We start from the raw sequence: 27,014 nt of genomic DNA, 5'->3' as shown, positions 1-27,014 counted from the left end.
AGCTGCTCATAAGTATACTGATTCTCTTCTTTATGGGCGCATGGTAGGATTTTATCTCACTGTTTTCTTTTAAGTTGGGTAGGGTTATATGAGTTATTTCTCAATGAAATGTCAATTTAAATGAAGTGTCTTGCTTCCAAATGGGGGTTTTAAGAGCCAGAGTGTCATTGGCCTTGAGAATGGAAATGGTCAGCCTGAATTTTTGAGTGGCTATAAGGGGCAGAGCCCCCTACAAACCCCACGTTGGACATGTAGTCTTAGTGTGCTTGCTTTTGGGGCTATTTTTTATATGAACATTACATTGCTTATTCTGACTGTTACAGTTTTTTATAGCTTTTTAAAATTGCATGAAATAACACATGCTACCAAAGAAGCTTAAATTTATGTCTATAATAAATTTAATAAACATATATCTAGCAACATTTTTGGAGGTGGGTTGGGAATCTAGCTGTACGAATTACTAGGTTCAGAAACTTGGGAAAATTATTTAAACTTTTTGAGCCCCATATATCTTTAATTGCAAATGAGGGCGATACCACTTATAGGTAGTTTTCTGAGGATAAATGATTCATTGTGCATAAATCACCCAGCAGAATTTCCAAGGCAATAAACACTTAATATATGTTCATACCTACCCTTCTCTCTGTTAGTTAGGAATAGGTTCAGGTATCATGTGCAATAAATGCTCTTGTCCTAGAGTATCTAGTAGAAGATATGGACACACAAACAACCGTACATATAATACAGTGTAAAACTCACTATTAGGAAAGCACAAAATAAGTACTTGAATTCTCTCATGATGATATATCTATAGAAAAATTACATAGAAATCACTGTAAGCTGGAAGCATCCATAAAAGAAACGAAGGCAAAGATTGAATAACATAACTCAGTGGCTCAAGTAAGTCATTTCCTCTATAAATCCAAGGCTATATTTTGAGCTGGTTTCATCAAAATTTGTCCAAACAGTTTTACTTCCTTTCAACATTGGCGAAAGCTCTTTCAGAATGCGGCTGCTCTCAAAGCTTGCCATGTGAAAAATTCATCAGCACCCAGTTTGAAATCTTAAAAGTCTTATGACTTTTAGAAGAGTGGCCAGCCCAGCACTGCAGAGAGGAGACTGAAGACTTCACATCAAAGGAGAAATCTTCACAGCTCTCTCATGCTATCCACCCTCTCCAGATGTGTGCTTTCCTGCATCACACCCACTTTTTCATGTTTCATTAGCATCCTCATGGCTTACACTTAACATCAAATACTAGAGCAAAGACCCTAGTAATGAAGTCAGTGAGCTCAATCTATTCATCATATCTGATCATGGAGTCAAAACACTCTGGAATACGCAGGGAGAAGTGCCCAGGGTAGTGAGGTTCTTGTTCTGCCAAATTACCCAGAGCCTTTGGCCAGGAAGTGGAGCACAGGTAATTGGAAACATCCTGAATACATTTTCCTAGGGGCAGTTATAGGCTGTCAACAACTGTAAAAGGTTTCTGAACAAAACCAGGAAACAACAGGGAGGAACTGGTGCTGGGAAATAAGAACAAATTTAGTTACAACATTAAGAAAAGCAGCATGCTTTCAGGATAGAAAAAAAAATGTTGTCCTGCACCAAAGTGAAGAAAAATAGGTATTTATTTTGCATCGTTATATTTCCTTACACTCTAAGAACAGCAGGTGGAAAGGGACCTGATACATGGAATGGACGAATTAGTAAGTTAGCTGTCTCTGAGCCCTCTGAATGTTTAAATTATAAATTCACCTGCAATATTTGGAGTGGATAGATAGGTATGGCAATCTCATTGTAAAGGAGGGTCATTACCATCAAGAGATCAATCAAGGACCAAAGCCACCCATCAATACAAGGGACTTTGACATAAATCTGCTATACCAGACAATGCATAGCTCTTCCTCACTTGCAAAACAAGATGTGGATTTTAAATGATTAGCACTTTGAGCTCAGCCATTATGTTTAGCTGCATGTATAGTCAGAGAGAGTTATTATGTACTACTGTCATCAAGCTTTAAAAGGGAATATGAGCTTTAGTAAGGCAGGGCAAATCACCTACCACTTTTCCTACTGTACCTTATATCCTAGAAAATTCTTCTTTCCTTAGAAGAATGATGGGGTATCTAAAGAAGTCTGTGCATAGTCTTTGGTGGAATAAAATGTAGGATAATGTTATTCCCTGCTTGATATTTACTTTCCATGGAACTTTGAAGGCAATGTGTTTTCAAGGCTCACTCTCCTTTTTAGGAACCTTGATAAGATGTGTGAAGTTTTCATGTCCTCTATTTGGAAAAATTAATTTCTTTTAGGTTGTAATTGCTTGGGATTTAATTTTGAAGTTCATGGTTATAATTTGCATGATATGAATCACTCTTTGGAGGCTTTATTAGTCATTTGTTTGGAAATAGATTCTTTTCCATTTGCTGTAATTAATTCATTCACATTTGGTACTCTTCATTTTTATGTTCTTTATTGGTTACTTTGGGGAATTTGGAGAAAAACTAAATCCAACTAGACTTTAGTGGCTGTTTTATTTATTTATTTATTTATTTATTTATTTATTTATTTATTTATTTATTTATTTATAGTTTAACACATTAGCCCAGAATTTCACTTTAAAAAATGACCATGTCATATGTGTTCTACTAACATATTGTGGGTTTTCACCTGTCCTTGTACTTGAAAAAGAGCTCTTGATAACTCAGATGAGTAAATCAACAACTTTCGTTGGAGAGAGTGATAAAAATGTGGCATGAAAATGGCTCAAAGTTAGGGAAGGTTCATCTTTAAAAAAAACACAAATCAGCAATTTTAATCTACTTAATGCTTTAAAAACAGTGGGCATTTTCATTTTTAGTAGATGCCCCTTTTAACTTTTTTTTAAAAAATATATTTTATTGATTTTTCACAGAGAGGAAGGGAGAAGGATTGTTTAACACATTAGCCCAGAATTTCACTTTAAAAAATTACCATGTCATATATGTGTTCTAACTACCATATTGTGGGTTTTCACCTGTCCTTGTACTTTAAAAAGAGCTCTTGATAACTCAGATGAATAAATAAATAACTTTTGTGGGAGAGAGCGATAAAAATGTGGCATGAAAATGGCTCAAAGTTAGGGAAGGTTCATCTTTTAAAAAGACACAAATCAGCAATTTTAATCTATTTAATGCTTTAAAAGCAGTGGGCACTTTAATTTTTAGTAGATGTCCTTTTTTACTTTTAGTTTTCACAGATACTCAGGGATTCAGTTGAGGGATGGATGCATTTATTTTACTGTTTTCCCCCTGCTTTATTCAGGTTATATATTTATAAATATTCATGGAGGCTATAATTGAGAAATACAAATTGTATATAGGGAAGGTGTACAATATGATGATTTGATATACATACTAGTATACATTGTGAAATGATTACCATAATCAAGCTAGTTACCATGTCCATCACCTCACATAGTGACCATTGTGTGTGTGGGTGTGTGTGGGTATGTGGGAGAACTTTTGAGAGATATGAGGTAAAACTATAAGATCTTGTCTGTTACATCTAGGTGGCAGATTCATAGGTTTTTAAATGTCATATCTTTTCATTTATAAAATAATTTTTTCAGTTCTGTCTGAGAAACAAAGATTCTTTTAAGGGAGTCCAAAGACAGGGAACCCATATATTCCTGAGTGTTATGCTTGTGAGAGGGAAAATGGTGGTGGTTAAATGCCACTTCCTTTATGAAGACTTCCCAAGACAGAGTTTCCATCATTACTTTATGTATGCTTCTTAGAGGTTTCGGGGCTTCTTTATTCCCTTTATGTGGCTACTTCCAACTTATACCTCTAAGCCTGTCCCTTCTCCAGAACACAGATAATCCATCACGTCATCTCTTCTTGCCCCTCCTCTATATTTCCATTCTATTGTTGACACCACTGTTGGCCACCTTCAGGTAAACCCCACTACCATCTTTGGCATTTCTCTCACCTCAGCTTTGCTTCTTGAGAAGAAAGCCTTTGTAGCCTGACTAAGTCACAATCTAATATTTAAAATATGTACAATTGAAAATTTCCTAACAAGTATCTTAGTAAGCACTGAGTTTCCTAACAGTGCCTGCAAAATAATGCTGCCAGAGAGGAGCTAGGACTTGGTGTGGACTCTCTGGTGCTAAAGTTAAGCTTCTGTGAACCTCAGTTTCCTCATCTGCAAATGGGGAATATAATAATAGGGCCTTTCTCACAGTATGTCACTGTGATACTTAAACAAGATAAAAGATGTTAAAGTACTTTGCCTTCTGAGTAGTAATGTAAATTATATTTATTATTAAGGATCATATTGAGTGATAATGAAGTATGGGGCATTGCTTTAAAATAAGCAGATTTCTATTTTTAACCAGGGATTGGCAAATTACACCCAGTGGGCCAAATCTAACCTGCCCCCTGTATTAGTACATAAAGTTTTATTGGAACATAGCAACACCCATTTGTTTACATATGACACTCATGTAGGTTATAATGGCAGAGTTGAGTAATTGTGAAGAAGACCACAACGCCTAAAATCATTACTATCAGGCCTTTTGTAAAGTTTTCTGACTTTTACCTAAAAAATATACAAAGAAAAGTAATTCTTATCTACTATTCTCCAATTTGAATTATGTAAGTTTAATGATGAATTTCAGAGGGAAGGCAGGGGTGGGTGCTGGTGGGTGGGGAGAGATTAACCAGGGAATTTACATGCATATGTTGATAGCCCATAGACACAGACGGTAGTGTGGTGAAGGCCTGGGAGGGGCAGGTGCAGGGTGGTGGGGGTCAATGGGAAAAATACAAAACACAAAAAGGACATCTGCAATACTTTCAACAATAAAGACACAATTAAAAAAGTAAAATAAATTATGTAAGTTTTGGATTTGATCTATTTTAACTGTAATGAGTTTAATGAACATTTTCTGTTTCTCTGTATAATTCCTTACATATGCACACATGTACATTCATGTGTTCTACACACGCACCCCCTCCTCCAGCAGTCCCTTGTAAAAGTAGGGCAGTTTCCACACATTATCAATATAACAAGGGCTTAAATTATATATTGTAGCCCAAGACAAGCTATAAACACTAAACAAAATTTTAATCTTCAACCTCAAAATTACTTTCTACATAATGATCTCTTAGTTGATGGAGGGAAAAATAAAATGGATATACTTTAATTTGCACTTAAGTAGATTATTTCTCTGGTATGATTATGGGAGTTAAAAGGATGCATATACCAAAGTGCATCTAAATATTATAGTCAATGTTTTAGTTTAATTGCATTCTCCTCTGATGGATTCTGAGAGGGGATGGCATCCGCTCCTTAGTGAGACAGACAACTAACAGATGAGGCCCTTTCACAACTTATTTGGACTGTAATTAAAGGAAAAAGAAAAAAAATTATATCACTGAGTCACTCAGTATTTCTTGGGAAATACAGAAAACATGTGAACATTCAAAGACTTTAAAAAAACACATTTCTGTAGAGTTTAAAACTGAAATGTATCTTGTCATCAGCTGAAACTGAGAAAATGTATTAAATTGAAGTTTGTAATGAAACAATGTAACCATCCTCTGCAAGACATATCTGACATCTTAATTTTCCTGCCTATTCTAACATGGAAAGTATCAGGCTTTATTCATTGTAGAGCTTTTTACCAAACTTTAGTATGTAAGCTTTGTAGTGAATGCTTAAGACACACCAGGCCAATTGGGAAGGCTCTAATTTTCATTTTCAAGAACCATAAAAAGTTTTGGCTTGCAGCTTTTAGAATACTTGCAGAGCACAGCTGATATATTACTATGACTGTGTAGAATTATGGCATTGTCCAATTCCATATCCAGATAGATGGTCCATCTCCCTTGATTTGAAAAGCACTGGTTGGCTACAAATTGTACTTCCTGCCCTAGGTTGTTTTTTACCGTTAGCATCTGAGTTACAGATTCCTTAAAGTCTTTACCGATGACAGATTGACCTGTTAACAGGTCACTTTCTCAAAAAATCCATTAATTCTTTTGAATCAAAAGAACAGGTGCAGTTGAGTAACATTTTAATAAGTACTCATCTTGCTTTGAAGAAATCAGTGAGTATTCCAACAAGTGAATTTGCTGAAATATGCTTTTTTAAAAAAAATTTGAGGATGAAAAATATTTGAAAAAATTGGGAAAAATATTTTAAAATATTGACTTAAGATATAAAGGCTCTTTGTGTTTTAATTCTTAGTAGCATGTGCTTTTCTGCAAATGAGTAGAATGAATGTAATATACACACGAAGTAGAAAACATGTCATTAATTTGGAGCATCTTTCATAGTAGGTGATTTATGTGGATGAGACAAAGGATGCAGACATGGAGAGTGCCATATTGTAAGATGGGGCAGCGCAGGGGGGCAGGGACCCACACGTGTCTGCCTCTGGCCCAGGAACTAATGAACTGGACATCAGAGTTTATTCATATAATGTGGAGGTAACATGAAGAAATATCTACATTATATTGTACATTAAAATATCAGAATTTTAGTAATTTAGTAATTTTGTGATTTTTAATGGATATAACATGAGTATCTGTTTACATATATATGTATTATAGTTTGTAATTGAGAAATAGTTTCATTAGGACTTGAAGTGTCAGGTAATTTAAGGAAATCTTTTTGTTGAATAAAACTCTCTGAAAACAATCTCCTATAAAGCATCTTTCTGAAAAGGTTTGACGAATTTAAATCTCTTTTATGTCCTAAACTTGAATATTATTGCATTTTCTATCAAAGAGAAATAAAGAAGTCTAAGGGAGATTTTTTAAAATTTTTTTTTAATTTTTAGGTGAAAATGTATATTCTAAGTAGAATTGTCTTGATGCTAATAGATAAGTCTACTTAGTATATCTACCCAATACACTAATTCCAGTCCCTTAAATGAGACTGCCGTTGGGTGTTACTGCAGTGATGTGTTTTGGGCTCATTAATGTTTCAGGACTTATTTGCTCTAAGTGGGCAGGTGCCCATGTATGCCAGTGGACGGTGTTGGGGTATGGTTAGCTATTGCTTTTACAGTTCTCACTTCTACTTTGACAACTTCTGCAGGGAGTCCCATGGGCTCCGTGGCTCTTAACACAGCACAATCACCCCTGAATAATGTTATAAATTGTGACAAATACTTAGATAATACATGGAAATGTGGTTATATTGCGTGATTGGTGGCACATATTATTTAATAAGTTTCTCTGTCAGTTCTCCAGTGATGTTGAGCTCATTGGCCAGCTACATGTTAAACATAATAATGACATATAGGGGGATGTGTTTTCAGGCAGTTGTTAATGGTGGAGTAATTCCAAAAGATGGGCAGAAGTCAGGAAGTGCAGTTTATTTTATCAACAGTTAGGTTTTCGGTATAAACTTTCCTTTTAATTTATTAATCTGTACAATATTCCCAAGACTGACTAAATTTTAGTTATGTCATCTTTACTCTTAATGTTCCTTTAAAAATAATTCTCAATTGTGTTGCGCTTTCTTGCTTAGTTTTATTTCAATTTCTACTTGAGGAAAAGTTGTGAAAAATGTTGAAGTGAATCAGAAGGGTTCCTGAGGGTCTTCACTGGAAAAGCAGTCAGGCCCTCTGGGTTATCTGATTCTTCAGGGTCTCTTCTATGATCATTATCTTCAAGCTATTTTGCAACTCTGTATGTTGTAAATAATTGATAACAATGCAAATGATTCCTGTCCATAGACACACAAATTAATTTTATCTTGTGGAAGGAAGTACAATTGATTTTCAGCTTTATTCCTACTGCTACTCATCTTTCTGGAATAAATATATTTATTTGTAATCATTTCAGTACTTTTTTTTTGGTTAATATGTGTGTTAATCTAAAAATAAAAGGCTGAAGTAAGAGACAACAAGCATCTATTTGAAATTAAAGAAATAGCTATTTGGGAAGCAATGATTCAGGCAGAAACCCAAGTACTGTTCTGCTTAGGAGACAAAGGCAAGGGGTATGTATGAGAACAGGAAGGGGGACAATGACATCAGTAGAAGAAAGGCATTTCTATTGGTGCAGATAAGCTAACAGAGTGAAGGTAACCCTAAACAGTGTTTTCATTTTCAGTCTGGCAGTCATCATTTGATTAGTCATAATACCTGATTTCTTATCTTCGAGGAGTAAGGCCTGCAAGGCAGTTCCTCTGGGAGAGATAAGGAAGGCCACTTCGACTCCATTTTAAAGTGGCTCCAGTTTTTATTATTTTTACATATGTGTGGTTCTTCAAATCTACTTTTCAACCAATTATAATATCTCACTGCTTCTCCCATTAATAAAGTAGTTAAGTAAGGTCTTTGACTAATGTTTATCTTGCATTTGTAGGAATCATGGTTATACCCTCTTTTAAATGTAATTTTTTGACAGTATTTTCTTTCTGTCAGGAATTTTGGATATGCGTTTTACGGTGTCTTTATTGTGTTCTGGTGGTCCTAGGTAAATGAGGAGATCTGGCTTTCAGAAAGAGCATGTTCCGGGACAAATCATCAGAAAATCTGTGGTTGTAGGTGGTGTGGATAATTCAGTCTCCCCTTTCCTTTCCTTTCTTTGTCCTCTGCAAATAGGCTGAAGTCTGGAGGCATTTCTGGCTATCAAATTTGAATGTGGCAGATCTGAGGCAAGTCTGTGCTTGCCATGCGTGGAACAAGGCGGAAGCTCCTGTGTAGGAGCCTAGAACAAGAGGAGCTGGAGGTTTGCATCCGATGGCTACTTGGAACATTCCAGTGGTTTCTTTTAATATCAGGGTTAAAGGAAGAGAAAGGGACAAAGTATTTGATGTTGAAAAGATTATATTTCTATTCCTCTATGGATTTTTATCAAAAAGAAAAGAGTGAATGTGTGTGTTTCCATAAGCATCCTGTATAATATAAGGCTAAAATGCAAATCAACCGAATGATGGAATGACCAGTTGCTATGACATCACTGACACTCAACGTAGGAGCTGTCTGATGGTGGTCAGTGCGCTCCCACAGGGGGAGTGCCGCTCAGCCAGAAGCCAGGCTCAAGGCTGGCGAGGACAGCGGTGGTGGCGGGAGCCTCTCCAGCCTCAGTTGCAGCACTAAGGATGTCAGACATCCCCTGAGGGCTCCCAGACTGTGAGAGGGTGCAGGCTGGGCTGAGGGACCCCCTGAGTGCGCGAATTTGGTGCACTGAGCCTCTAGTGTGTGTGTGTGTGTGTGTGTGTGTGTGTGTATCAACTATAAGTTAGGTACTTTCCTATATGCTATTCTTTTTCATCTTCTCTACAATGCTGTGATTGTGGGTACTTTATCATGCCCAATTTTACATGTCACATAGCTACTAAGTTGAAGTACAAGCATTCCAACTCATACCTTCATTCCAAAGTCTTAATGCTGATATGCTAAAACTTTTCCATTTCTTGAGTATTCTTTCTTTGTTCCTTTTTACTTCTTATAAGGATGAACTTGTGAAACTTTCTGATCCACGTGTTCCCAGAGACCAGGTATACTGCCGGATTTGGGAGGGAGAGGCCAGAATGCAGACTTATTCAAGGAATAAGCCTTTGACAATCTGGGCAAAAACAGTGTGGGTTCCCAGAAGAGAGAGAGAGGCCCTTCTATTAGTCTTGGTTGAAGAGAGAGGGGAAGTCACAGATGACAGAGAACACATGTGAGTGCAAACCAATTTTATTTTAATTCTGGTCTCTCCACCAAGGAGTCATGTGAGCTGAAGCCTCACTTTCTTCATCTAGTAAAAATTAAAGGTAAAAATACCCAACTCTTTTAGGCAAGGAGGGATTGAAATAACCAGGGACAGCACGAATGGGTAACTTCAGGCAGCTTTACCCTTCCCTGGACCCAGCATCTCCACCCACCCTCTTAACTACAAATCACCAGAAATAAGCATGAAATCAAAGAAAAAAAATAGTATGCTTGCTAAATGAAGGCAGTTTCTAGAAGGGGTGGGCATTGGTAGTAAGTTGCTTCACCTCTACAGAGGAATAAACAGGTGCAATTAAAACTACTGTGAAGTGTGGGTTGAGGATTAAGTGAGAGGAGCTTGCAGGGTGAGAAGCACAGACTGTGTGTAGTATTCCTTTGACTGCCTCAGTCCTGATATCAACCTGTCTGCAGGGACCATAGCCTTGGACAAGTTTACATAGTCTACCCCTTATTATGGAGATTGAGATCCGTGCTTGCCTTTCTCCTACTTGTGCACACCTTTTGTTCAAGTCACTTAAGTCATTATTCTTAACTTCTGAGACACTCTTTTAAACATGGAGACTTCTTTTACACCCAGATTATTTTAGAGAAAGGGACCATTATGTTTGAAGCAGGAAGACACAATGAGCTTGGCTCCATGTAGACTTCTGTGAAATGTAGTTGGGCCAAAGCCATTACAACTTTCCAAGCACCAAAGCCCTGTGTCTTTAAGTCTTTGCCACAGTATGAAGCGATAGGACACCCTTCCTCAGGCCAGCCCTGAGTGTGTGCATGTTCCTCACCATGTCCTGGTGCAATTTTAGTTACAATAATTTTGTAAAAGGTGCTAATTCTGCAGAAGACCTGCTTCAGAGGAGCTAGAAATGAGCATTTGAAGCTCATTTTTGTTGTTGTTGTTGTAAATGGCTTAGAACCTTCTTAATGGCAAAATTCCTATCTTGTTGGTGGCTCATACTAAGCTATAGTCTCCCAGCAGGGTTTGTTTAGGGATGAATCCTATGGAAGCTGCAAGCCTGGCTTGATTCCATTATTTCTTGTACATACAATGAGTCTCTCCTATGGCAGGGTAATCATGAAAAACAAAATTAATTTAGAGAAAGAATAAAGGACAATTTACTGTGAATCCCAAGAGGATGTGTGCTTCCAAACTTGTAAATTATAGCCATCTACACAGTGAGGTGATGAGACAAATCCTTGCCGTACCATTTGCTCTCCACGGTGTATTGGGCACAGTGTCAGGAACATGTTCCCCAAGAGGTAGCTAAAGATTCTTCTCACAAAATGTGCTATCAAAATCCAATTGTCTAAGAACGTGGGTTTGGAAAAGGAAATGAACCCAAGAGTCAGCAAAATAGAGCTTCTAGGAGTTTGGGAAAAGGTCTGCTGTTCTAGTAGGTTTGTACAGTTTCACATACTTCTGAGCATTTCTCCAGGAAATTGGGACTAGTACTCATTATGAAAGATTGGACTTTCCTGGGCACTTTAAAGGGAAAACTGAAGTAATTTTTGGCCTGTTTTTCACACCTACCTCACAGTATTCAATAGAAAGGCACCTTGGAGGATGGATGAGTTTGATGTCAATCGATGGGATTTCCAAATGAGAGTGCAAGGATGGTTTTCTGCAGAAAATTTCAAGCTGGTTAGTTATTTGGAAGTGCCAGAGGGACCTCCTTGTAAGAGTAGGCATTCAATACATGACTGAAGAATGGATAGATGATTGTGCAGGTGCTGTGAAACAATGACTAAACACACACACACACACACACACACACACACACACACACACATTCACACACACATTCATACACACACACACACCAGCCATTGGTTTCAGTTCAATGGCTCACTCTCTACTCTCACATATATTTTCCATAAATATCTTAGGTATGATATTGTAGAATCCTAGAGGTAAAAAGTTTAACTTTGTTTAGTGCAACTCTCTTCAAGGGCAGGTATCTTTTCTATAATATTCTAGCCTTGGAAACTGGTAGGTAGTCAGTTACCAAGGATTTAAGATATCCTGCCATGAGTCAGATATTCCAAAATGAAGACTTGTCCAGAATCCTACATAATGTTTAAACATCATGTTGGATTCTCTGGTGGGTAAAACGTATTGTTTATAATAAAATAAGCCTGAAACTTAACTCCATTTTACTGTAAACATAAAATATTATACTCCAATTCTTCTAGGAATATTACTATGGAGTAAATCAAAAGAATATTGTATTTGTTTGATTTGGAGATTTTTACCAAGACTTGTTCATTTTTCACACAATCTCATTACTGAGAGTTATGCCATTTCTAACACTTGCCATGCCCATCCAGCACACCTCTATATCTGTATGTGTCACTCTTGTGATCATGGTGATGGCACATACAGGTCAAACATCTGTAGTCCAAAGATTGCTTCTTTTGCCTCGGGTTTAACCATGGCTCAAGTGTTAGTTATATTACCAATATAATTCCTTAAAGGGATGTAAGTGGGAGCTCAAATTATTTTAAAAAGCTAGTTTGAGTTTCAATTTGGTTTGAAAATCACTACCGACTTTGTATTTCTATGACTGAGTTACTGGTGTTTTTACCAGCTTTGCTGCCTTCTCCTGAATATGCTATGTCTCCTGCATAAGCCAAGAATCAACAACGTTTCTTTTAAATTAGTTATTTTTGAGTGAAACTACTATTCTTCTTAATGCAAAGTCCACTACTTGCATTGTTGCATCAATTCATCTTTATTTTTATTTATTTGCTAAACCAAAATGTATAGAGTATCATTATGGGCCATGCACTGAGCTGTGTAATAGTGATATAATTGATGAAATAACAGTCCTATCTCTTAAGCATTTGGTGCTTCTGCGAGGAACATGGATGGATAGACTGGTCATTATAGTACAGTCATAGGTATAACACGGGGCCATATGCAGAGGTAATAGGTTACTAAGAAGCAGAGTAACACCTCACCTAGACTCCAGGTAAGGGAGTCTCAGAAGTGGTGTTTAAGCTGAGACCTGGTAGATGAGGAGGAATGGAGGGGAGATGACGAGGTGAAAAAGAGAAGCACATAGCTTTCTATGTTGAGAGAATAGCATTGCCAAGGTCCAAAGTATAATTGTGCATGATATGTTTTTGCTGCCAATAGTTCTGTTTGGCACAGAACTTAAGAAAGAGAATGGCAAGAGATGAATGGAAGTATAGCCTTCTCTATAAATAACTACAACTCAGATGTATTGAAATGAATGCTATAATAAATGCATAGACCAAAAGTAATGCAGTTATGTGGGACATGTACATTAACCTCTACAAGGTAATACATTTAAGTTTCTTGGAGAAGAAATTATTTAAATTTGGGGGATTTTTTAAGGATTAATAGTGCACTCCCCAAATACTTACTACCCAAGGAACTAGACGGAAGTCCTGAGAAGATAAACTCAGTAATTTAAATCAAAGAAGTTATGCATTTATTATAAATTGAGCTAAGTTGGATCTTTAGCTTTCATGTGAACTATTAATTATCTATTTATATTTTCTCTTCCCCCAGTACAGCAAAGTTTAATATAGGAAGTCTAACCACAGAGGAAGTAATTTGCAATGAGAAATAACCATGTGGAAATGCATATACATAGGCTGAAGTTTAATTTCTGAAGCAACATATGCCTCCCAAAGATCAAATGTCATCCCACTCTAGCCTTTTCATCAAAACTAGGATCTGGTTTGAGATCTTTTTCTATTAATATCTTACTCTGCAAGAGCCAAACTCATAAATGCAGTATTTCCTTAGATTAAACGATAGTGACTTAATCAGTTATTTTACATATTTGGATTTTTAATGCTGGGTAAAAGCAAAGCTACATGTAGTTTCCATCTTCACTAAAGGATATAGGTAGCTATGGATTCTACCTCCTTTGAGGCAAGTCTAGGAAAAATATCTCTAAGAAAGAGATTATAAATAAGAAAATGTTGTGATTGTTCCTAGAGTCCCCAAGTATAGTTGCTGTTGTTGTTATTTTAATTCCTATTGAGATTTGTTTTAAGTTAGAAATAGGTATTTCTTTAAAGTATTTTGTTCTTTGTCAAGACATTTTCTTTTCTTTTGGTTAATCCTCGCCCAAGGATATTTTGCCATTGTTTTTTAGGGAGAGTGGAAGAGAGAGGGAAAGACAGAGAGAAACATCGATGTGAGAGAAACACATCATTTGGATGCCTCCTGCAGGAGCCCGGGCCAGGGCCTGGGCTGGGAAGGAGCCTGCAGCCAAGGTGTATGCCCTTGACCAGAATTGAACCCAGGATCCTTTGGTCTGCAGGCCAACACTTTATCCACTGAGCCAAACCGGCTAGGGCTCAAGGCATTTTTTAAATTTTCTTTATGCAGTATATTTTTTAAAATTCAATTTGGCTCCTCATTTCTCCTTTAGATATATAAGGATATGTGCTTTAATGTCAGGGGAGATTTTATTCCTTTCTCTTCTGAGGTTCTGCTCTCCTCTTGGTTTGAAACCATAACTGAGCTTTAATTATACGCATTTTTGAATGATAAATGCTTGACTATGCTGCTGTTACCTGAACACTGACTTTTTAAAGCCCCAGGTTGGAAGGGATGCTAGAATTTATTATAGCATTTGAAGTAGTGTCATCTTAAAACCCAGGTCCCCGTACACAAATTCTAGAAAGAGACCTCTTGCCCTTTATTAATTGCAAAAGCGATGCCAAGGGGAAAGGACTATCTTCCTTTCATAGGCCTCCCATCACTCACCTGTGAAATAGAGACTGAGTGATATTTACCTATGGGCATCCATCTTAAGTGATTAGTGGGAATTAAAGTAATTATTATAAATTAATGGCTCCATGAGTTGTGAAAGGTTAGATATTATGGAGTTTCATTGTCATGGAGGCAGACAATTAAAGAAATATACACTCATAGACTGTGCCATAGATCTTGTAACATTTCTGTCCACTTTGCTTTTTATTACTTTACTCCATATGAACCATCAGTGTTGTAACTATGGTTGTACAGATGCCTACTAAAACTGCAGTATTATGTGGAGAGGAAAAATAATTTTTCACAAAGGCTTACATGCAGTTCAAGTTGATTAAGTTCTGAATCACTCTCACCCAGCCTCAGCCCCTTTACTGAATTGGTCTGAACTAGTTTACAGCCAGTGGGCTTTGGATAGTAAATCCTAAATTCTCATGTGAGCTGTCATATAATTTAGTAAGAATGCTGATCTGCTATATCAGGGTCAAAAACAAACACTTTTTAAATTAGTTTATTGTATATCACCACAGGATCATTGCATTCAGTTGTGAAAATGGCTAATTTTTAGTAAGCAAAGATGGGTGTGGGATTACAACTGCATTAAACTTGAAATTGATCATCATCTGTGAGGGAATTTGTAGGAGGCTATTTGTTTGATTTATGCAATATGGGCCCCAGAAAGAGAAAGATGTAAGTCATCTCTGCTCAGATGACTCGCAGAAGGTCACTGGGAACTGGTGAATTACTGTTTGCCTGGAATTGGCAAGCAGTGTCAGAACAGCTTAACTAGATCTAACCAAGCATGCCCATAAAGATGCCATTCAGACTATAGGAGTATAGACATCTTTGAACATTTGAATATGAAGATTTTGGCAAAGGAATTGTGAGCAGGCATGAAATTCACAACATAACTTATGAATGCTGCTTAAATCCCTCTCTTCTTGGTTAGCAATTAGTCTTTCTTATGGGTCCCAAAACAATGTATTGATGAAATACAAGTGAAAAATAAGCCTGTATAAAAATGTTTAGGGAGCCTTGTAAAGATTACACATCTCAAATAAACTTCCAGGGAAGACATCTTAATATTATTGAAGAAAAACATGCCTTAATGCAGTCCAGCTTACCTGAAGGAGCATTGGCTGTTTATGGTTTCCAACTATGCATTAGTAAGTGGGCTCTTTGCCCTTTCTGTCATCACTTGTACATAATATTGAAATTTGGCTTCCAAACTTTGTGCCCACAATACACTATACGAAATAAAATTGTTCATTGCAACCCAATGCATACATAATATATACAATGGTGGCAAAACTTTCACAAGAAACACTTATCCTTAATTCATGTGAGCTCTAAAAACTCTATTCTATTAAAGTCAAATGCTTGCTAAGCATTTTAAGGTCCTAGAATTTGAAAGATACTTGAGCCAGGGCAAAGTGAAAGAAATAGGTGAAACCACTCTCTGGATGTTCCTGCTTGTCATTGAAATTTAAAAAGATAAGCAATACTACTGCTACTTGCCTGTAAATGAAGTAGGCAAAGCTATAATCAAAGAGCTGTTTCTGTAAGAGTTATTAGAGTCTGGGGAAGTGGATGGATGGTTAGAAATATGTCCTTTTGTAGTATGTGTGCTTATCTATAAGGTGGACCGTAACACATAGATGCATCTTTCCATGCTGGAATCTGAGCTTCTTTAAGCACAAAATCTGTTTTTATCCCTTAGCACCAAACATAAAATTAAGCTATTGCTTGGGTGCTACTGAATGATTCTTGAATAATTGAGAAAGCAAAAAGAGTCAGATGCATTCCATTCAATATTTATTACAGAACCAACCATGTGTCATGAGTTATGCTAAGGCACTGAGTCCCACAAAGGTAACAAAGCTAGTATTCATAATTTAGGTTTGGGGTAATAACAGGGGTATGAGAAGATGGCTATGGTAAAACGATACTGGTAAAATGGAAATTAGGGGAAAACCCAGCTTTGCAAAGATATATAATGGAAGGAATGTATCAGAATCTGATGTTGAACTACCTCCAACAATTAGTTTGTGCAGTTTCCCACAGATGTGCAATTTCCCCTGATAATTTAAAATATCCCTTGACACTCCTCCTCCCATACATTTGTTACAGTGCTCCAGTCAGTCTTGTCACAACTTATAGTGGTTACAAGGATGAGCTTTGGAGACAGATTAAGTTAACCTTTCTAAGATTCAGTTTTTTAGTTTGTAAAATGAAAAATGATACAAATACCTACTTCACAGTTGCTAACATTTAGGAAGTGCTCAAAAAGTCTTGGGCAAGTAGAAGGTATACATTACGATGAAAGCAGAGGTCCTTGCCTTGGTGTTTTGCTTATCTTCTCAGATTCCTATAGATTATAACTAGAGCTTTCTGTATTTGTGTAGCTTTCAGTTTGATTTTGAAATACAGAGATAATGAGACCAAGATTTCTTTACTGGTCCCAATTCTCAGAGAACTGTCTTGAGGAACCAACATATTAACATTCTGAATATTGATGCAATTTTATTATCATTGAACTACTTCTTATATGAAAATTTTATATTGGGCATACCACTTGGTTAGTATAATCCTCAAAAGACTAGGAAAGGAATGGTCTCCTTGCGAGATTGCTGAGTTTATCAGAATAGCTGTAGGTAAATCTCTTGGAAAAGCACGCCCATTAATTCTCCCCTCTCCATCTTCCCCCAGTTCAATTTCAATGTACCTCTGGGGTATAGTACATGGCACCAGACAGGCTTTGATCACTTTTCATCCTGTTTACAGACTCTATTAAACCTTTAACAAGCAAGTGGCAAAGATACGGGGTGAAGAGGCTGGGAAAACTCAAGGGATAACAATAATTTCTTTCTTACCTCTGGCCGTTACCTAGGTGCAAAATATTTTACTATTCCTAAGCACTCTTCCTTTTATGGATGTAGAATAATCAATTGCATTACTAGATTTATCAGTTAGCTTTATGATATAGATTGTGGATGTTTTACATTGTTTTTTCATTGATTCTTAAAAATCCTAATATATAAAAACCCTGGGTCATAAGGACTAGATTTATCAGTTAGCTTTATGATATAGATTGTGGATGTTTTACATTGTTTTTTCATTGATTCTTAAAAATCCTAATATATAAAAACCCTGGGCTGACTGTTTTCACTGCAGGTGCAGTGCCCCAGCACTGACTGCTGAGGGGGCTGCGAATCAGGGCCAGAGAGAGGCCTGAAGAGAGAAGCAGGGACTTATCCTTTGCCTCTGTGGCAGCTTTTGATCAGCACTTGCCTCTCTCTTTCCCAGTCTGGGCAGCAGCCAAGCCTCCATTTCTCTCCACAGGGGCTGCTGATCAGCCCCGCCTTTCTGATCAGGCCCTGTTGATAGGCCCAGAGATGCTGACTGGCATAGGAACCGACCAATCAGAACCAAATCTGGGTGCTGTGAGGAGCCAATGGCTGCCTAGGAGGCAGAGCTTTTGACGCTGACTGTCATAGAAACCGACCAATCAGAACCAAATTTGTCAGCAGAGGAGGGCCATTGGGGGCGAGATCAGGCCTGCAGGGGAGGGCAGTTGGGGGAAGAGCAGGCCAGCAGGGGAGGGCAGTTGGGAGCAACCAGGCCGGCAGTGGAGGGCCGTTGGGGGCGAGATCAGGCCGGAAGGGGAGGGCAGTTGGGGGCGAGATCAGGCCAGCAGGGGAGGGCAGTTGGGGGCAACCAGGCTGACAGGGGAGGGCAGTGGAGGCAAGATCTGGCTTGCCAGGGAGGGCAGTTGGGGGCGATATCAGGCCAGCAGGGAAGGGCAGTTGGGGGTGAGATCAGGCTGACAGGAGAAGGCAGTTAGGGGTGATCAGGCAGGCAGGCAGAGGCAATTAGGGCGATCAGGCAGGTAGAGATGTTAGAGATGATCAGGCAGGCAGGTAGAGGGGTTGGGGACAATCAGGAAAGCAGACAGAGGCAGTTAGGGGCAATCAGGCAGGCAGGCAGATGAGCAGTTAGGAGCCAGCAGTTCCAGATTGCGAGAGGGATGTCCGACTGCCTCTTTGAAAGATCCTATGGGATCGGGCCTAAACTGGCAGTCGGACATCCCCTAAGGGGTCCCCAATTGGAGAGGGTGCAGGCTGGGCTGAGGGAACCACCCCCCTCCGTGCACGAATTTCGTGCACTTGGCCACTAGTTTTTTAATAAGTTGAGTGGCCAATTTGTGGCATACTTTAGATCATGGAATCACATTGTTCTTAAGATTTGGTATTGTTCCTATGACATTTAATCACAAATATTTGGGGCTGTTTCTTATGTAGAAGAAGAAAAATTGTAGCAATTCAAATTTTCTTCTGAGATCCTTCTGTTCTTTACTTTAAACAAATATTGGGGAAAATTCTCTGCATTCTTGTGTGTATGTATGTGTGTATATGTGTGTATACCTGCACATACAAATTACTGATAATCATTTTTAAGGCATTGCTGTTATTAAGTGTCTCAAAATGTTACTTGTATGGATTAAATAAGATATATTCATCTTAATACAAGGATAACCCCTTCCATTTAAAAAATGATCAGTTTTTACAAGTTTAATAATTTTTTATTAGAGCCAGATTAGATGTGAGAAAAAGGAAAGATAACTTTCTCACTCCACTTGCCTTATGATCTCCTTGTCTTCTGCCAACTCCCTATCCCACATAATCCTCATGCCTTATTAATCCTGACCACACCTTCTTCTCTGCGCATCTCCACCCCCTAACTATCAGCTTCTTTGAAATAAAAATAGGCAAGGGAATATAAAGACCAGAAGGGCTGTGGAGGTGGCATCTCTACCATTTAAGAAGCATGTTTGAAATCCTGTTCATGCAACTGTTGGAACAGAGTGAAACATTTAACTTATTGGTTCTTTCAAAGGAATTATTTTTGTAAAATGCAGAGTGAACATTTTCTAACTAAAAGAATTAGTATTCAAAGTCTTTATTAGGAAATTGACAACATCAAAGGATGACACTGATATAGGTTATTAGAGTGATAAGATACACTGAAGTAGAACATTCATTGAATTTCTTAAAACTTATGTGAGAGTTTGAACATTTCTAACTATGGTAGTAAACAACATGACCAGAGAAGAGCAACCCTCACAGATATGAAAAGATTATTCCTAACACAGCTTCACACGGAAACATCTGGAAGAAGTGCTGCTTTAGAGGGTTTGGGAATTTGAACTTAAAGAAATGAATTGGAACATAACATTTACAAAATGCTGCTTTCCTTCGATCTGCCACTCCTGGTTAGCCTGCAGAGGAACTTTACGAAACTAAAAACAATCCAGGACTATTGACCACAATTTAAATGATCTTGGCTATCAGAAACTATAGGTAAAAGTTAACTCATTCTAGAATACTTTACTTTTCTAAACCTGTTACCTTAGATTATTTGTTTCAGTCTGCTTTCTAGGTACCAGGTGAACAAACTGAATGATTATTTAAGACAATATACAAAGAGATGAGGCGATTCAAGCTTGGTACCTGAGGCAGCCAATTGACTGTGAGAAATTTAATAGTCCAAGAATGAGAGAACTCTGGCAAGGACCATACACTCTGAAGCAGACTAAGTCTGAAATAAGTATTGCATTCTAATCAGATGGAATTTGGAGGTTCAGAAATGGATGTACTTTTTTTTGAGATCTTGCCATCTCCTTTTCACTTTTTAGTTTTTGGTTTCCTACCTACCTTCTAGGAAGTGCAAGGGCAGGAACTTTCCTCCACACTCCAAAACTCTGTAAGAGCCAAGAGTTTGGCTGGCTGTAGTCTATGACATGTGCCTCATGATGGACACTTCCGTGCTGCTAGTTTGTTTGGAATGTATATTCCGAGGCCCTCACATGTCACTGCCAAGGGCAGTCTCTGCTGTTGCAGACCCACAGAGGCTGGCTTCTCTGGTTAATGAGGCCCTCCTGTCCCCTGCTCTTTCCCACCATGCCACTCACGAAGCCTATTCCTGGCAGCCTTCAGACCAAGGGCCAGCCTCAGAGGGAGTGTGACATGGCAGAATCACATTTCTGCTGTCACCTCAGCATCTTGGCGTGAAAATGAACATCTAGCATGCATTTGGAGAAAGATGTTGTAAAGAGTGACACATTGGTGAAGGGGGTGTATAGATGGAGGAAAAGTCCCATTTGTTTTTTGGAAAACAGATGACAATTTACAATCTGAATATATGTCCCTGAGTTTCAGCTCACTCTCTAACTTCCTGGTGCAGTTCCTATCTTTCACATCTACTATTCCCCTTATTCATTTTAGAGCTAGTAAGAGGGTATTGAAAAATGCAGGGACTCAGGTATTCACTGGCATAAGCTTCAGGTACCCTAAGAGAGCATGCACCTGTTTAAGCTGATTGCATGATCCTCTTTGTCTCATCTTGCTGGACATGACCTATCATCATGCTTTGCACATAGAGGGTCATCAATAAATGTCTGATGAGTAAAAGGTACAATCCTTATAGTTTCAATCCCACATCTACATTTATGGTATTTCATTCTAATCTTCTGGAATCAACTATTATCTTTATTATTAGTGATCTAGGAGGTGTCTAAGTGCACTCCATTTGAGTTAATGTTGTATCTAATTATATAATAGAAAACCTAAAGAACCTAAGGGAATCCGAGAAAGGAATAGTGGTGGAAAATTCTTAAACAGGACTCCCCCTAAAATAAATAAGAACACACTCAGAACAAATGTCTAATTGTCCTAAATCTTTTGGCCATTCAAAGTCATCAGTTTTTTGGGGGGAAGTATCAGGGGCCTCAGGTTAGGGGGGAAAAGGAACTACACTTCAATAGTTCAAGTCTTCCACAGCTTTCTTATCTAGTAACTAGAGGCCCAATGTACCAATTCATGCACCAGTAGGGTCCCTCAGTCTGGCCTGTGGGATCAGGCCGGAACTAGCTCTCTGACATCCCCTGAGGGGTCCTGGATTGCGAGAGGGTGCAGGCCAGGCCGAGGGACTCCACTGATACACGATCTGCATGATCGGAGCTGGGGAGGGACACAGGAGGTTGGCCAGCTGGGAAGGGACCGTGGGAGGGCTCCAGGGCATGTCCGGCCTGTCTAGCTCAGTCCTCATCGGCTGGACCCCAGTAGCAAGCTAACCTACCAGTTGGAGCATCTGCCCCCTGGTGGTCAGTGCACATCATAGTGAGCAGTTGAGCAGCCTTAGCATATCATTAGCATATTACACTTTGATTGGTTGAATGGATGATTGGACAACTGGAAACTTAGCATATTAGGCTTTTATTATATAGGATAGGTGAAAAAGAAAGGAAGCCTCAGCCTAAAATCAGCCACATGTTTCATGTGTCCTAATCCTGTGTGTTAGGGAATACTGATGAGCGTTGCAGGAAATATCTTCTCTTTCCATAGCAGGATTCTTCAACATTCAAGTGATCTACCCATCCCTTCACTTTCTGTCTTCAAGCTTGTCCATGTCTGTCTCTTCATCTCCCTAGTTTTCTCTCTGCCAGGAACCCATATAGAGGAGGAGAAAGAAATTGACTTGTTGGGGACACTTTCAGTTCTATAAAAAGGCTAAAACTGCTTTGAATTAGTAAGGCAACCTCTTACATATACCTCTATGACTTTACACACACACACACACACACACACACACACACACACACGCACGCACGCGCGCGCGAATGAAATAATTTTGGATTAAAGCTGTCTCATTAAGAAGTAACTATCTTTAGGTTTTTATTCATCAAAACATCAAATACCAATTTTCTTTGGCTAATTACAGATTATGTATCCAACCTAATTTTATGACTGTTGATCCATAGGGTTTCTTCCACAAATATCAAAATATACCTTGGGTCATAAAATATTGATATTCTTTTGGTCAATTTTTTTAAAAAAAACCAAGATGCCCCTGTGCATTTTGTTGTAAACTCAATTTTAATGATCCAGAAGTGGAATCCAGCCTGATGTTCTAAATCTTGAGAAATAGACATTTCATTTGTACATACAGAGTGGGAAATGGAACAGGGGGAAATAAGAAATAGTATAGGGGGATTTACAAAAACAGTTTATAAGCAGGTCAGAAAAGGGAACACACTACAAACTGGTTAATACTAAATATCCAGTCAGTCTGAATAGGGTTTTTTTCTTTATTGGTTAGATTTCATATTTGTAAAAAGAAAATTAGTGAGCCCTGGCCGATGTTGCTCAGTTGGTTGGGTGTTGTCCTGTGCACCAAAAGGTTGCTGGTCAGATTCCCAGTCAGGGCATGTACCAGGTATGGAGCCTGATACCTGGGTTTCAGGCTCGATTCCCAGTAGGGGGCATGCAGGAGGCAGCCAATCTATGTTCTCTTCTCACATTAAAATGTTTCTCTCTCCCTCTCCCTTCCTCTCTTTATAAAGAAAATTAGGGATTGTGAACCATTTCCTTTTAATAACTTATTCCATTCTCAGTACCTTAAACTTTAGAACTATGCTTCTCAATGGGGTATATCAGAATATCCGAATCACTTGGGGACATTGTTTCAAAATTTGTGTTGTCCTATCTGTCCCCATTTTGGCAAACCAGTACTTTCAAATCAGAACCTATCAGGAACACATCTGCAGGTTAACCATCTGGGTTATCTCTCACTGCAGCAAGCGAGAATGCACCATGGAGGACCATGGGTTTCTCAACAAGAGAGACTTCAAAGGAATCTATTACAGGATTTGGATTGTGGCTGAGTAATTTGGGGGAAGGTTCAAAGAAGCAGGGCTTCAAACTACACTGGGTACTGTTGGAAAGCAGAAGCAGTTCTATAATAAGGCATCTCAGTAAATCTGATCAACAAGGAGGGAGCCTCGTGTGAAGATCAATCTGTAAATGGTAAAGACATAACAAACATTCATTTTGCCGTGGACAGGAGGCATTTTTAGATGGCACGGGGACCTTGTTTTTGTCTGTGCTTAGACACAGTTTTGAAGTGGCCTTGTTTTATTGCATTTTATTATGGCCTTAGAGTATCTTGTCTGTGGTTGGTGTTCTGTGAGTTTGTTTAGATTTAGTGGACTGTGGTGACCTAGCAGTGAGTGCAAGGCTGGATTCTGAATGCCAAGGACAGTTTGCTTTTCTTTTTTAATATCTACCCTCTGCTCTCCTCTCTCCCACAACTGTAGTGGCTACTTCATTTTAGTGGCATATTTCGAGGTTTGTATTACAAAATATTGTAAATGTACAGAGAAACTAAACATAATACTATAATAATCATCATTGTATCCATCAAACAACTTAAGAAATAAAAGATTATAGATACAAGTATTTGAGTTTGTCTCTCGAATCTTAATTCCTCCTGGGAGGGAACTGTTATCTTGAATTTGATGTTTAACATTCTCAAGTACAAGTATTTTCATTCCCATTTAAAACATATACACATGATATTTTATGGTCTCCTCTTCTAGGAATTATGTGAGATCTAACATTAATACACACTGAGATAATTTTTTTAATTCTGGGGTTGCTTTAAGTAGGTACTAAAACCTTGAACTACATGAGGAATCATGAAGCCCCCTGTACATCAGACAGGGTCACAGGGCATAATATTATATAACTATTGTTAAACATTAGAAATGACTTTTAATGATCCCATCAAGTGCATGCAGCTTTCAAATGACCCACAGTGGCTTCATCTGCAGGAGCAACGTGTTGGTTTTCTTAGCAAGATGTCGGGTGGATTTTTCATCTTCCCTCCACAGCTTCTGCTAAACATTTTTGACACTAAAGAAGCTACACCAACTGGAAACTCACATTTTCATTTCAGACCATTTTAATTTCATGAAGCCAAGGTTTGGCTCCTACTTGCAAATAGCATTGAAGAAAGCAATATTGTCAAAACAAGCGGCCTGGTATATCCAGCTATAAATCTGTTGAATCGAATACAAGACTTTCATTACCTTTTACTTCACATTTCTATATACTAGTACTATCACCGTTAATTAAACCCATCAGTGCCTTCCTCCTTGTAGGCGAACATTTTCTCTCTGACAAAGAAATGTCAACTGAGAGCATGTGTGGCACCTGGGACCTGCCATTAAAAACACACTCACTTTCACCCAATAAAAAGCTGATGCATTCTGACAGATGGACAGGCAGACGGAGAACTCAGGGCCCATTCCCATCTTTTCTCGCCCTAGCTGTCCGGGACGATGGTGATGGGACTGATTGTCTTTGCCTTACTTGAGGTTTCCAAAGAATCACCCATATAACTGTCTTGCATCTCTTGTCATTTGGTGTTACTTGGTACATTTCAAATAAGAGCAGAAAATCGCCTTGGTCTTCCGAGATCTTTACATGACAGGGACAGGAACTAAATATCCAGCTGCTCTCACAGGAATACCATCAACTGGGTGGCTTATCAACAACACACAGTCATTTCTCCCTGTTCTGGAGGCTGGGAACTCCAAGGTCACGACCCTGGCAGATTCAGTGTCTAATGACTGCCACCTACTCCCTAGTTCACAAATGCCACCTTTTTGCTGAAAGAAGGGATGGATTAATTAGTTATTTGGGGTCCCTTTCATAAGGCACTAATTCCATTCATGACCTAACCACTGGGGTTTTATACATATGAGTTATGGGTGGTGGTGGTTGTGTGTGTGTATGTGTGTGTGTGTGTCGGGGGCGGAGGAGGCACAGACATTCAGACCATAGCATCTGGTTCACCAAAAGTCCAGAATGTTTGCAATGTTAAGTACACAGAGGCGCAGATCAAGTTCATGGGGATGGCTGGAGGGGTTGACGGGACAAATACCCCCGGATTTGAGGGCAACATGAGAGACGCGAATTCCCCTAAGTCCTTATCGTTTCATACTGACATTTAGCTTGTCTTTGCAGGGGAGCACTTACGAATCTGTCCTCAAGAATATACCTGCTGCACCACAGAAATGGAGGACAAGCTCAGCCAGCAGAGCAAACTGGAGTTTGAAAACCTCGTGGAAGAGACTAGTCACTTCGTGCGCACTACCTTCGTGTCCAGGCACAAGAAGTTCGATGGTAGGTCAAACAGCCTCCACTTTCACTTTGTCCTACCTGTGCTTTTCTATGAGAAACACCCTGGGCTTATGGGAAAAACCTTTTTTAGGTAGGAGCTTTTCTTTCCCTCTTAAATATTTATAGCTTTTTTTTAAAGCATGTGCTTTCTTGACAATTTAGATAGTAATAGCTTGGAAAAACCTGATTTAAAGAGCTGTTTTGCATTTGCAGTTTGCCTGTGAGATTTCTGAAAGACGTAAGCTCAAGTTTTATTATTAGAGTGATTCTAATTCAGGTTTTGTAGCTTGTCTTCAGTTCTCATCGGGGCATTTTTCCTTAAAAGAATTGAATGCCATTCAAAATGTTTTGAAATACAACACTTTGAAACAGACAGGCGTGTTTGAAGTGCCAATGACATGGTGTCCTTTATTTTAGAGTTCCTCCTCCCTACAACATAGCCAGGGTTCCCTTTTCAGTTGCAGTGCTTTCTGCATAAGGTTTAAGTCCCCTATTGATTTCCTGATTATATGCAATTGACTTCACTTCTCAATTCTATTTGTTCAATAAACCGTCTGTATTAGAAAGTGCAACGTGTGAACGTAATTATAACTAGAATTCCAGCACTGAGTTTTCTCGTGTGAGCCTCAGAAAAATATTTTAAAGCTGTCTGATTTTTATAAACTGAATTAAGAAGGATGAAGTTAATATTCTTAAGTGGTGTGTAGTCTTAGGGCTCTAAGAAATGAGTGTACTTTACTATATGACTCCTTGTAAAGCAGACTTGCAAATCCTGGTGAGCCTTCCTTGGTGCTCTTAGTCATATTAAGTTGCCTAAGGCAACAGAACTGCCATTCATCTTCTTCCCGCTCTCCAGTCAATGCACAACAGAGCCCGTGTAGAAGAGGCCTGCCAAAGCTTTTCTTTTTCCTTTTTGTTTTCCTCTGTAGTAGGTAAAACGTTCTGCTTCGTTGCTGCTTTAAATGAGTATAACAGCACCAATTTCTTTCAAATCAGTCCTCCAAGTTCTAAAAGGCAGGTCCACCCGGCAGTGGTTTCAGTATTCAAGATGATGTGAAATTTTCCACCTAAGCGAATGGGACTTGTATTTCCTGCAAGTATTTTTCAGCGTCTTCACATTCTTCTGCTGCCTCTCACTCTGTGTTCGACTTTATTATGTAGATGTATATGAAAATAATGCCTAGTTTTGAAGTGTTACTGTGAATGTTTGTTCGCTTGAATGCACCCAGGGAGTACTTGGGAGTTACCCTTGATTGACAGATTACCACTCCAGTGACATTCAGGAGCCCCTGCAGGGGCTCTGTGTTTGAGGAACTATAATGTATCAGTTCAGGTGGAGGCCACTTGAGACACTCTATCTTTTGTGACAGAAAGCAGGTGGGAGGGACCTGCTGCTGCTGATTTCTACCCTTGGAAAACAACTCTAGTGCTTTTATAAAACTGTACTCTAAAATTAGGTTGCAATAGTTCCAGGGCAGTATTCACAATACATAATATATGTGTATAAAGA

At 38.6% G+C, this 27,014-nt stretch overlaps 1 protein-coding gene across 1 annotated transcript in view; it reads left to right on the top strand.

The window, feature by feature from the left end:
- The window catches only part of GPC6 (glypican 6), a 1,148,404-nt gene that overhangs the window by 256,367 nt on the left and 865,023 nt on the right, over positions 1-27,014 (top strand). Inside the window, exon 2 of the mRNA XM_014530079.1 lies at positions 25,343-25,507. Coding sequence (XP_014385565.1) covers positions 25,343-25,507 — 165 coding nt within the window. The remainder of the gene's footprint in view (positions 1-25,342; positions 25,508-27,014) is intronic.

The sequence above is a fragment of the Myotis brandtii genome, unplaced genomic scaffold (assembly GCF_000412655.1).
Source record: "Myotis brandtii unplaced genomic scaffold, ASM41265v1 scaffold71, whole genome shotgun sequence".
Classification (NCBI taxonomy): Eukaryota; Metazoa; Chordata; class Mammalia; order Chiroptera; family Vespertilionidae; genus Myotis; species Myotis brandtii.
The sequence above is the reverse complement of the archived record's forward strand: the minus strand, read 5'-3'. Positions and strand labels throughout refer to the sequence as shown.